General features: G+C 36.3%; 1 protein-coding gene across 1 annotated transcript in view; it reads right to left on the bottom strand.

Moving 5' to 3' along the window:
- Positions 1–13,675, bottom strand: part of VPS13B (vacuolar protein sorting 13 homolog B) — a 763,389-nt gene that overhangs the window by 222,501 nt on the left and 527,213 nt on the right. Inside the window, exon 34 of the mRNA XM_065903112.1 lies at positions 617–1,304. Within this exon, the coding sequence (XP_065759184.1) occupies positions 617–1,304 (688 nt within the window). The remainder of the gene's footprint in view (positions 1–616; positions 1,305–13,675) is intronic.

The following is a 13,675-nucleotide window of genomic DNA, read 5'->3' as shown; positions in this document are numbered from 1 at the left end:
GGTTCCATATAATTATTAAAATATATGGCGTTCTCTAGTTATAGGCAGGCCTAGATGGGGCAACAAGAGGCAGCTGGCCAACACCCACTAATAAATGTGCTTGCTGTAGATGTGTAAAATCGTTGTAATCTTACTTTGCTAATAAACCTCCTCAAATACATTTAATAACAAGCTGTTACAGCAAATGATTATGGCAAAAGAATACCAAAACAATAAACTTCATTTTCTAAAGTTTTTCTTTTTTTAACCTTAGCAGCAGCACTGACATGGAAAGCAAACCTAAGGGCTATTAATATGAAAAAAAACAACTTTGCTTCCTAATCACTGGAAATTGTTAAGCATTTCAATGGCCCAGAAAGAGCCCCTGTTTCATTCAGCTCCTGGAAAAAAATTCAGAGGCACAGTAAGAACGCCAAGACTAAATCTTGTTCCTTTTCAAACTTAAACGTGATTCAGCTGTGGGACATGAAATTTACGTATTTACACATTCAGTAGAGAAAAGAAGTTTTGTCTGGTTTGCCAGCTGTTTCCTGTTTGATCAATCTTAAAACTTTGGGAATAATACTTAATATGTACTAGTGGTTATCAGCACCCGAGTAAATCTGAAGGCTCTTACCTGTACATTTGTAATCAGAGGCAACCCCTTTAAGCACAGCATCAAAAATGGATATTTCCACTCGTTGCTTCCTGTGGTGACAACTCAGAAGCAAAGAAGGCTGGGATACAATAAAGTACAAGAAAGGTTCTAGTTGCAAGTCACCAGTTCCTCTTCTTCCAGGCTGCCGAACGATAGTTATGCCGAGCGCTTGTCTAGCGGATGACCTTGTGGATGCATGCAGACTTTCGAGAGAGATGACCCCTACTTTTTTCCCTGAAGGAAAAGATATGTTGCTGCTTAAGAGATCTTCTGCTGTTACCATGGAAATACATGCTTGGCTGGGCTTTGCGACATCTGAATTGACTTCTGGCAGGTTTAATGAACTCTTGCCTGGTTTTTCATTATCCTTTTGTTCTTGCGATTTCGATTTGGGTAAGGCCGTACAGGAATAGGTCATTAGCGAGATTCTACTTGCAGTAATAAATATGTCAAAAGGAATAAAATTTAGATTTTTTACAATTGACGACTGGCGTGAGGGACGGGCGATGCGGTGCTGACTGGTACCACTGTGCTGCTCTATCTGTACTATTCTGATTTTAACGCTGTCACTGCCAATTCCACTATCCTGGGCACCACTGTACCGAGATGAGCTATCAGCCATGCTTCCATCATATGTATCCATTTTTTTCTGTTCTTGCTTAGTGATCTGCAAGGAAAAATAATAAAATATTTTAAACTAATTATATTCCAAGTGTTACTATGTAAATGTTATAGAAACATTAAAACTGGGTCTAGTATAAAAGTAATCATAAAAATAAAGTAGGTGTCCTTTCAAGAAATTATGCATATTAGAATGCCAAGGCAATCCTTGAGAAAAACATCACATGTGCATTTCTATCATTAAAAGATACTTTTCAGGGGAATTCTCTGGTAGGTCAGTGGTCAGAACTTGGTGCTTTCACTGCCAAGGGTGAGGGCGTGAGGGTTCAATCCTTGGCTGGGGAACTAAGATCCCAAGTGCCACGTGGCTCAGCCAAAAAAAATAAAATAAAATATACTTTTCAATGTCAGACTTTACTTTCTTTGGACTAACACAAAGTAGTGTGTGTGTGTATATATGTATACATATACATACATATATATATATATAATGCCTCAGTTAGTATCCTTTATGGTGTTTTTCCAAGTAGTATAAAAAACTGTTTCTGAATCATGATTACTATTGGTTGAAATTAATTTTAGGCAGGAGTAGTTTATACTGTTTATGCTATCATTGTAAAACTGATTTACAAGACCCAGTGGGAGCGGGTAGAGAGGGAGGTGGGAGGGGGGATCGGGATGGGGAATACATGTAAAACCATGGCTGATTCATGTCAATGTATGACAAAACCCACTACAATATTGTAAAGTAATTAGCCTCTAACTAATAAAAATAAATGAAAAAAAAAATGCTGGGGGAAAAAATCCTGAAAAAAAAAAAAAAACTAAAAAGCTACTTTCTTGGGGAAAAAAAAACTGATTTACAGGATTTTGGATAGTAGGAGAGGGAAAAGTTGGTAGTCCTCAATTATGAATGACAAAGAAAACTAAAATAAATGTGTGCCATTCAAAATGATGTTTATTTTCCTTTACTACAATAGGACTTGAAACAAGGATAAATGTAAGTGATCAAGCAAAATGTAAGTAATTAAAACCCTTGAAGGTGGATTTTCCCTTTGTGCACTAAATGTATCCATACTTTCTCAAACACTTCCACCAACAACTGCCTACGTAGAGAACAAAGAACAATGCGGTGGTAACAGCAGTCATGACTATTTTGTCAGCACAACTGCAAGACCTCCAGTTTGATTCTGTGGTTCCCTTTTCTTAGTCTCCCAACCATTAATTAGTTTCTAATATACTATTGAGACCTAGATACTCACTTTCTTCTTCACTGAAGTAATTCAGATTCATTAAAGAACACATTAAAGAACTCAGACTTCCCTTGTGGCTCAGCTGGTAAAGAATCCACCTGCAATGCAGGAGACCTGGGTTTGATCCCTGGGTTGGGAAGATCCCCTGGAGAAAGGAAAGGCTTCCCATTCCAGTATGCGGCCTGGAGAATTCCATGGACTGTATAGTCCACGGGGTTGCAAAGAGTTGGACACGACTGAGTGACTTTCACTACTGACTGAAGAACTCATGGAAAATCTGAGAGAAAAACAAAATCCTCCCAACTCCCTTCTTACTACCAGATGCTCTACTGTTTGAGCCGCCAGGGAAGTCTGTTTTACTGGAGCGGGCAGCCTCTCCCTTCCCCAGGGGATCTTCCCAACCCCGGGATCTAACCCAGGTCTCCTGCATTGCAGGCAAGGATTCTTTATCAGCTGGGCCACAAGGGTAGCCCCTTCTTACCACCAAACACAACCAATAGTAATCTTTTAGTGTATTTCCTTTTGTCGTTTTTCCCTACATGTGCATAGGTTCTCCTCAACCCTACCCTTTAGGGTTATAATAATACTGGAGAGATAAATTGGTAATGCAATTTTTTAACATATTAATATACTCTACATAAATGTCATTTTTAAAAAGCTGCATAATATTTCCTTCAGTCTTAGGAGCAATTGTTCAACTATTCCCATATAGCTGGACAATGAGGTATTCAATTTTTGCCAACAAACATCTATGACAAACATCTAAATAAGATTTTCTTAAGACAGGATCGTAGAAGAATTACTAGGTAAATGGTATGAAAAAGTTTAAGCTTATTAAATGTTGCCAGCACCTTTCCAAAAAGGGTGCACTAATCTGTATTCCCATCAGCAGTGAAAAAATATTCCCCACAGTACTGGGCAATGAGCTTCATTTTTTAGGCTCTCCCTTAATTTGGTCAATATAGAATCATTTTTCCACATTATAAGTTGCTTATGAAAATGTTAAAGGACAGTTAATTCAAGACAATGATGTAACTGTCATTAAAAACTTTCAAGTAATTTTTTGTTAATTTATTTTAATTTTGTGGAGGAGGGCACAATGTTATTAAAAAAAAATATAGTATTTGAAACAAAAATAGCTAATCCCTTTTCTCTGAAGATACCTCATTCTCTTAAAGCCTTCTCCGTATACCATGCTGCTTCTCTGCCTGGAGCCCCTTCTGAAACTGCTGTAGCACACCCACACGTAGCTCCCCATGAAGACTCAGAACAACAACACCTGTCTGGGATTTGTGCTTCCAACTCTTTTCCTTCTTGGTGTTCCTAGTACTTAACTCATACTTCTCTTTTTGTTGCTGTTCAGTCGCTCAGTTGTGTCTGACTCTCTGCAACTTCATGGACTGCAGCACAAGCAGCTTCCCATTCCTTCCCTTTAGGATTTATTATTTTCTACTAGATCTATTATTTTCTCTTAGAATAGTCTAGAATATATTCTAGTAGAAATACTTCTACTAGAATAGTCTAGAATATTCTGTGGTGGCAGATTCAGCTAGTGTTAAAACAATCTAAAGGTCTTGGAGTCAGACAGAAGCAGGGTTACGTGCGACACTTTCTGGTTGTGTGCTACTTGATAAATTACAGTCCTCTCTAAGGCTACATACATAATCTCATCTGTAAAATGGGGATAATAAACCCAACCTCAAGGGGTTGGCATGAGGATTCAATGAGCTAATGTGCCTGAAGAGGCCAGTGCAGTGCCTTGCATATAGTAAATAACCCACCAACGAGCATCGGTTATGCTTCGGTCTTCTTTACCAGTGAAGGACTGATGCCATATTGTTTTCTTTCTATCACCGAGGACTCTCTCATCAGTGACTAGCACACTGAAGAGAGGATCCATAAAAGTGCGATGAGATGTCAGTTTCTGATACAATATTAAATGAAAAAAATTTAATTGTCTTGTCTGCTCTGCAGACAAGAAATATTATATATAATTGTTAATATGTAAATATATGTGTACACTGTACTCTTTAAGGTCTGTCCAGATACATTCCTGAACTTTCCTTATTGGCATCCTCCATGCTGTGCGCTGGTCACATTTCAAGCAGTCCTCTGTCTCTGCCAGATGCTCGTCCTCACACTGGGGACACTAACACCCAACCGACAAAGTTGCTGCAGGATTACATGAACTAATGTACTGACCACATGTAGTAGGCACTCAGTAAAGGGTAAGTTAAAAAAAAAGAAGTCACCTTCCTTATGAAGACTTTCTCAACCTTTCTAGATGGTGCCTGCATTTTCAGCTTCTATGCTTTCATAGCTAACGTTTTCATAGCACTTTTCAAACACTGGTTTGTCTCAGAGATTGGGAGCAATGGAAGATAAGAAATCAGACACCACTGAGTATGTTTCCTAGGGCTTCCCAGGTGGCTCAGTGGGCAAAGAATCTGCCTGCAATGTAAGAGATGCAGGCAGACACAAGTTAGATCCCCGGGTTGGAAAGATCCCCTGGAGGAGGACATGGCAACCTGCTCCAGTATTTCTTGCCTGGAAAATTCCATGGACAGAGGAGCCTGGTAGACTACAGTCCATGGGGTCTTAAAGAGTCAGACATGACTGAGCACGCACACGCCATGCCACACCAAACACTGGCAGCATATTACATAGATTTTCTTTACTGTTACAACCCTTTAAGGGGGTACAGTTACCACCATTTTACAGCTGAGGAAACTGAGGCTGAAAGAGATTAATCAATTGGTCCAAGGACAGACAGAAAGTAGGCAATGAGAAGAGAACACCATTAGTATTTGTAGCACACACCACATTGCTTTAAACAACGTTAAAGTTCAAGAAGTGTGTGCTGACCAAACAAATTAATGAACATATTTAATTTTAAAATTCAGTAAAATAAAAATACAACAATTATCAAAGGGATAATTAAATTGTAAAGGTTTTAGTTACCTACTATAAAAATTTCAAATATACCTCCAAATCTAGTATGAGCTAGGAATTCTCAAATAATATGTGAAACGATAATAAAATCATTTACATACGTAATCTAGGATTTACTGTGCAAACTAAATATATCTGTGCACAGCATAATTTTAAAAAATCCTCTAAATTGCATAAAGAAACTCAAATCAAGCACTCAACTGTTTTTATTCTCTCAATCAGGAAAGGCAATCATAATCAACTACATGAGTCTATACCTTCTATGCACAGAGCCTTATATTTTCTTCTCCTGATGCACGGATTTGCATTTAAAAATCTAGCTTCTCTTTCTTTAAAGTGTTCCCTGTCAATGTTAACATGATAAAACAAGCCACTTACAGGTAAAGGTAAATAAATGTAGTGTCCAGCCCTATTACCTGTTGAGTGCCATGTTAAGACTCTAGCGAATGTCAACTGGCATGATGTGGCAATATAAATAACCAGCAGGGGCAGGATGGCAGCTATCAGCTCAGGTCACACGGGTTATTGAACAGAAGTCAGATGGTAACTAATTCTAGTCACTACTGAGTAGAATGGAATTTGAACCAATGACCCAGAGATGAAAGACTCTGACTCACACTGGAAGGAAAAAAAAGCACAACTTCCCCAGTATTAGAAGACTAAATTCTTAAAAATGGGTCAAAAGTCAAGATTTCTTTCATTTGTCTAAGTTTCTGCACTATTATGTAGAGCTGAAATAAATAAGCTGATGATTTTGAGACATATTTAAAAATCCATAGGTTTGTCACCAGTCCACTGCAGATTTATCTATTATATTGAAGACCATCTGGCCTATCAAGGAAGTTTTATAATTAATTATGTGTGCTCAGTTCGAAACTTGGGCATCAATTTACTATTCCTTTGTGGAGAAAGAAAACTTCACAATGTAATAACCCTGAAAATAACTTTTCCTTTATTATTGTCCAAGGGGAGTAATAATTTAAGTTGTCAAAAATAGCAATATCTGCTTGCTGTTAGTGAGTGCAGCATAAAACATGTATCTCTGGGCAGTGCTATTACATCAGCTCTCCCACTCTTTACCTAACTCATTTAAAATGAACAATAAAAGTTTTCTTTAATTAGCTACTGGTGTGCATTAACATGATCATGATTAAACCATAAAAACCAACTGTACATTACTCTGGTCCCTTCTTCCATATGTTTTGAATTATTCTGTTTGAAAATGTACTTTGCGTCCCTTTTAAAAGTTCGACCTTCTGCTTTCAGAGAATTAAATGCATATTACTGCAGAGAAGAAGATAATGTTTCAGACCTCCAGGCATATATTAAACACACTGGCAGCACTTGAGACAAAATGCTTTACTTATTAGATACTTCCTATTCTAAACAGTGTCATCAAAGGCTAAAAACAAAATCCATATAAAAGCTGCACAATGCTTCCACACAGAACCTGTGCCAAAATCCCTGTACTTTCCAACTAATGAGGAAAGGATGTGTACTCTTAACATATGAATGTAAGATTTTCCAAGCATTCACTTTAGGAAACTGGGCTATTGATTCCATATGGGTTATGTTAAATGAAACTCTATTGGTAAAATAACCTTTAAGATATCTGGCATGATAACTATAATTAAACAATATTCAAAAGACTAAAACAAAAGGGAATTTGGTTCCACAATGGCTAATTAAAATAAAATGAAAAAACACAGCATGCCATCTATCAAGATAAATTGTTATTGTTTAAGAACTATTTAAATACTGTTAAAATATACTTTCAGATAAAATCTGAAAGAGTTGGAAAAATATTTGTGGCTTAAAAATGGATAGTTTGGTGAAGAAAAAAATATAGGACTCTGAAATTTTATGCAGAGATAACAGCTTTAAAGCCTTGAGCACAACCAGATGGTACTTAAATCAGAGGAATTCTCGTTTCACTATCAATGGGTTTCAATATGAGAAGGTTTTCAATAGCTAGGGAAACATGTCAAGTTGAGAGTTTACTTATTAGATCATTTCAGCGCATCTCTCCATCCTTTCACAGCTCTACGAGGTACAGTTATTAGCCACCATGGAAAAGGTGCTGAAAGCTGACTAGTAGCAAGGGGAACTGAAGCTAATTCCTCCGTTTGATGGAGTGAGATAGGTAAGTCTACTCGTTTACCCTGGAGTCTGGTAAGAGCCACAGTATCTCAGGAGTAGTGGCTAAAATCACACTTGAGTAGGCAACAATACCAAAAAATGCATTAAAGTAATTTCAAATGATATTAATTAGATGTTCTGCAGTAGAACTCTGGAGTGAAGAAAGATAAGCTTGATGGATCGAAACTTCTTGTTTGGCCATATGAACATTTTTACAGGCATATCTGGAAGTAGCCATATTAATAAGAAAGCTGCACATCAGTGGATATTTAAAAATTTAAATATATGTGGAAATCAACTTTGAGAATTAACAAAGACTAAAACAAATATAATTTCTGTTTCTATGGCTGCCAAGAAAGGATAATTCAGCGCCTATTCCTATATTTTAACTCACACTATTTCTTTTAACTTGTCTTTTTAAGGAATCTTTATACACCAAAAACAAACATATCCACATATTTTCCACCTTCTCATCAAAATTATGCTTATATAGCAGCAGCAGTTACACTTTAACCTTGATCAAATATCTTTTGCCAGTCATGAGCTCACTTTTCACATCTTATAAATTATGATAGAGTCAAGTGTGAAACCACAAAACCAAGTGACAGTTAGTTCTTCATATCACTGTGACATTTATTATATTTTTGTTGCCCTTGCAAAAAAATGTAGTCACATTTTCAAAGAAGTAAACGTGCTGCCTATGATACAAAAAAAAAAAAAAACCCTACAAAACTTGGTTAGAGTATTTTAATGGTTTCACATACTGGAATTACAAAGGAGAATTTTAAGAAACTTAACAGAATTATGTGCCTCGTTGTCTAAATATTTGCAAATATACCCTTCTAACAAAAAGGTTTCGAGGATAGGATAGAATGGTTCTGCTGGGAAAGACTGTTGTATGCCTTTAACGCAGAACTTTAGACAAACAGCAAAATCGTTGTGCTAGAGATACTTCATTTCAACTTGATTAATTTAGTCAAGTGAACAATAAAAGTATATTTTTAAGTCTTAAATTTTCAGCGATATCAACACTGCACTTAACGAACTTTTATCATTTTACAAACAAAATACCATCGCAACTCAGTGATGCACCAGATAAAATTTATCTAAGCCCATTAAATTAAAAAACATTATAAAGAATATATTGATATGAAATGCCTCCTTCAATGTTACCAATCCATGTTATTTTTTACTTATAAAACTTGAACAAACCCTGTATGCACTTGGGTACTACAGAGTGCTAGAAACAAGGGTGTTTTTTATATTTTATTTCTCTAAGCCAAATGTTTGTTATACAAGAGCCCACAGGATATAATTGTTCCCAGTTGGATGACAAAAACTTTTCACAATACTGCAGTAATTATGCAAAAGAGCAGAACTAATGACACCCATCACTGTTTAACAGATAGAATGGTAAAGAGTACTGTAGTTTCAAGTTCTCCCTTTCATGGAGTTACTTTTCCGGCTCTTTGAAGTAACAGTATGAGGCCACTACTGCCTGCTAAGTATCATTTCAAATATTCACATTTCAAACCACTGCTAACTGCAAGAAAAGAAGCATGGAGACAGTTCAGGCAAGGTTGTGTTTTACTGTAATTGTGTTTGGTCTATTGTCTTAATTTAGGTTGTAAATTATGAAAAGGGATCAATTATTGTGCTAACCTGACTAGAATACCTAGATCATTATCAGTGTCCATTTCAATACAATAAGCTAAACGACCAAAAAAAAAAAATTTATACACACCAACCTATGCACGCAAGTTCAAATCTTACTGAGATTTCATCAACACAGCTGACCCTGAAGCCTTTTGTGCCTGTCTGCCCATTCAAACATATATGATTTCACAGCATATGCTTATTTTCAGGGGCTTTTAAATTCATGAAAAGAAAAAATCAGTTCCAGGCAAGACTTCACATATGACTTCTTAACTCAGAAACAGTTCTGATTCTCTCTCCCTCTCTTTCTCTACATCTCCCACATATATAATTGTAATGGTTGGTCATTTTTGTTCAAGAAAACTAGATCTAATTGATTTATTCTAACTCCTTAGTTTAAGTTTGACTTGTCTGCTTTTTATAGTGAATTTAGTTTTGTTTTTTAACAATAAAACCTGACACATTCTGGGAACCTGGATCTTAACCTAAGTAGATGCCTCTACATCAGAAACAACAACCTGCTTTGAAATGGCCATGATAACTCTTAAAAAGTGGCTACTACGTGTACACAGTAACAACTCTTCATACCAATGAAATCCAAGGTTCATTCCACAGATGTCAATGTGGAAACCATTTTGTCCCATGGCTGCTTAAAGATTTTCAATAGGATTAAATCAGCTGCAAGTCCTCATTATATCAGGGTTTACAATTGTGTCTGAGTTGGAGTCTGTTTCTCATAGAATTTTACTTAGAGACTGACTTAGATTGGCTCCTTAGAGCTAGTCCAATTTTACTAGAAACAACTGTATCACATCAGCCACTCTCATAAACTTGCAGTAAGATTGAATCAGTCCTGACCCTGAAGCAGATGAAAGTTTACCCAGCCTAGGCTTTCTCTGAAAGATTCAGTCACAGAGAAGCTTGCATTTCATTTCTGCAGCAATGCAGAAGGAGAATATGCTTATTAACTATTTGAGTAGGCTTTTGCCTTGCAATTGTGAACCTGATTTTTCTGATAAGAAAACTAGAGTTGACCTTGGAGAAATTTCCATTGATAAAAAGCTATACGAATCCTTGACTATTTTATCCCTCAAATCACATATGCCCTTTTAAAGAAACTATGCAGAGATTATGGAAACGAAGCAAAAGCATGCATTAACAGTTCCCTCTAACATTCAGTACCAGTCGAAAAACAATGGAAATGGTTTAAGTACATCCATAACTGACTTTAATAACCAGTAGCTGATTTTCACTGCCAAACAGAATACAGTTAGTTAACAAAAATATTAAGCTGATTTTTATTATTATATATTTTATTTACTAGATCTGAACAAACCTGGTTAACTGCAGATTTTCGTCAAAGTAAACCTGAATATTAGTATTCTCTACACTGTATCTGATTTTATTGAAGCACATCAAGACATTATAGAATACAGGGTCATTTACCAATTTTTATTGGCTACCCTTAAACTTCATGATGGCAGATTAAATCTAAATTGAACTAAAGCTACATATTGATTCTCTGTGTCATATGTTATCAATAGCTTAATGATGCAACAGATGTGAGATGCAAAACAGTGCAGATGTTAGAGAGAAACATTTGTTTATGCCCTGCAGCCATTTCTTCTTTTCCATTAGAACAACTTTGTTCTTCTCTGCTACTCCATAAAAATCATCACTAGGCCAAAAGGGCCTTCCACACAAACTGCTTTGATCATATTAACTTCTCACTTCAAACCTTAGAAATGTGAAGTATTCTCTAAATCAGGTAAATATTCCTAACTTCAGCTCTGGTCAGCTAGGCCTACAACATTGGCTAATTTTCAAATGCTGATACTTTACTTGTAATTCTTTCAGTTCTAAAAGAAAAACTTCCTGTACATTAATGAAAGTAATTCAACCTTAATGAGATTCCCAGTCATGTGGGACTGCTTAAATAAAGGTTAGAAAATGTACATTACTCCCTCCCAAATATCAGGAATCATCTCTAGAAACATTCAAGTAGTAACCAAGTCTGGAAAAAACTTACATCTCTCTAAACTAGCTAAGGAATAAAATTTCTATTAAAAATATTATATTTAACTCTTCAGTGAGTTTAAACTATGCGGGTCTTCTTATATGCAAATATTTTTCAATGGTAAATACTACAGTGCTACATGGTCTGTAGTTTGTTGAACTCATGGATACAGAGGAAGCTTGGATACAGAGGGTCCACCGTAAGTAATACACAGATGAACCCTGTACCGTTCAAGGGTCAACTGTATTCTAAAGGTAACATTATTCAGTCAAGTATTGTTAATGTTTGGACTTTAGCTATAATAATTTCATTGGGATAAAATATTTCTTGTGTTTCTTCAACACAGAGCCAATGTTAAAATTACTGAGCAAAACATGGAATAATAATTTTATTTCACATTGTTGATTCACGTAAATTCTTACCAAATATCTACTATGTTCTGGGCACTGGCTGGGGATATAGCAGAAATGAAGTCCTTACCTTCATAGAGTTTATATTCTAGTGGGGAAGTCAGGTAGTAGAAATTTATATGATACCACACACACTTACAACTCATGTTTGCTGATGGATAGGATGTTGTGTATTATGAGAGAAAGGCAGGAGTCTAAAATGATTTGTTTTTTGGCTAGTCAACTACAAGAATTCAGAAAGATGATTTTCCAGGCTATGCAGGCAGCTTCCCAATCAGTTTACTTATTATGCCAATGAGTAAAAATCTGCCTATCCAAACTTAGCCTGTTTTCCCAAAAACCATAAATGACTGCTGTCACTGTCACATAGGGAGATGATGATACACCACCATACCCAAATTTTTTTTCAATTTATTTTTTATTGAAGGATTTTTGTTAAGGTTTGACAGAAAAAAGCAAAATTCTGTAAAGTAGTTACCCAATTTTAAAAGACTCTCTGCTTCAACTACTATGTCTTTGAAGTTCCTCCAGCAAGCTAAGTCCCCCATCAGTTAAGAACCATTTCAAGAAAGGGCACGATTAGAGATGGACTTTTGGAGTTGGGCTGAGGCATCATTCTAGACAGACACTTGAAGAACAGGGAAATGTGGCCAACACATGGAACCATGTCACATCTTTAGAAAATCAAACGAATGAGACACAGACTATCGCTTGGATGGATTTTGGAACAGCTAGGATTGAAGAAAACATTCATGAGTTGAGCTGAAGAAGCGAAAAAGGAGAAAGTATTGGGCTCTTTGAAGATCCCCATATTTGTAGTTGCTACTGAGCATTTCTATTCAGATGTCCCATTATTAACATCACACATCTAAAAGATCACCATAACATTTAAAAATACCACATCCCTAAATACTATCTCTACATCTTAACTTTTTACTTATTTGTTCTTTCTCAAAAGGCTCAAATAAATATTAAATATGCCTTCCTGGCCCCCACCAAGTCATTCCTTCATTTCATTAATTAACCTTGCTATCTCCTTTGTATCTTCTGTTCTCACTGACCCTTCCCACTCTCCACTGGCCAATTACCAGAGTTCCTTAATTAGTTTCTTTCACTGGTCTCTTTCCTAAAGTTTTCCATATAGCACTGATACACAACTCTTCTCAAAATACCTTCAATATTTATTTAAAAACATTTGACCCACTAGAAGGAAATGTCCGTGAAAACAGAGACTTACAGGGTGTTTATTTTTCTATTTTATCACTAGCACTTAATACATAGTAAGCATTCAATAAATATTTCATGAATAAATTAAGAAAGGAATAAATGAACTGAATCGTTTGAAAAGTGCTCATTTAGGCCCCTGCATGGGGGAGTAGATATAAAATCAGTTAAACTTGAACTCTGCCTTCTAGGTTAAAGATACTTAAAGATGTTTTTAGGACACATCTGAACCAAGATGGAAAGAAGCCACAATTTGGACTTGTTGAAATGGCAGTAAGGATACTGAGGCTGAGGAAACCACATAAACAAAAAAAGACAGAGAATACAAAAATAGGTTATGGGTAAGTGTAGAGAAAAGGAAATGTCTCCTTCTGCTGAAACTAAAGATGTCCTAATGAGAACAGAGAAAAATGAGGCTGGACAAAACAAGATTCTAGGTGGCAGGTTAACAAACCTGGACTCCTAGTTTTACACCAGTCTTCCTCAAAGCAGAGCCACTGGATCACCTGAATCGGAATCCCCTAGGGTTTGAACAGATTCTCAGGCCCCATTCCAGAAGTATCCCACCTGAAGGTGATAGGCGAATTGCACTTGTGATAAAATCCCAGTAATTTTATGCACACTAACAATTGAGAAACTGCTGCAGACAAATGGGAAACTAAGAACATTCTAAGCAAATAAGTAACAAAAGGAAGCTTGAGAAAAATTAATGTTGCTGAAATGTGCAGTGGGAGTAGCAGATTGGAGGGCAGAGAGATTGTAGGTA

Source organism: Muntiacus reevesi, chromosome 12 (genome assembly GCF_963930625.1).
Source record: "Muntiacus reevesi chromosome 12, mMunRee1.1, whole genome shotgun sequence".
NCBI classification, from domain to species: domain Eukaryota; kingdom Metazoa; phylum Chordata; class Mammalia; order Artiodactyla; family Cervidae; genus Muntiacus; species Muntiacus reevesi.
The sequence above is the reverse complement of the archived record's forward strand: the minus strand, read 5'-3'. Positions and strand labels throughout refer to the sequence as shown.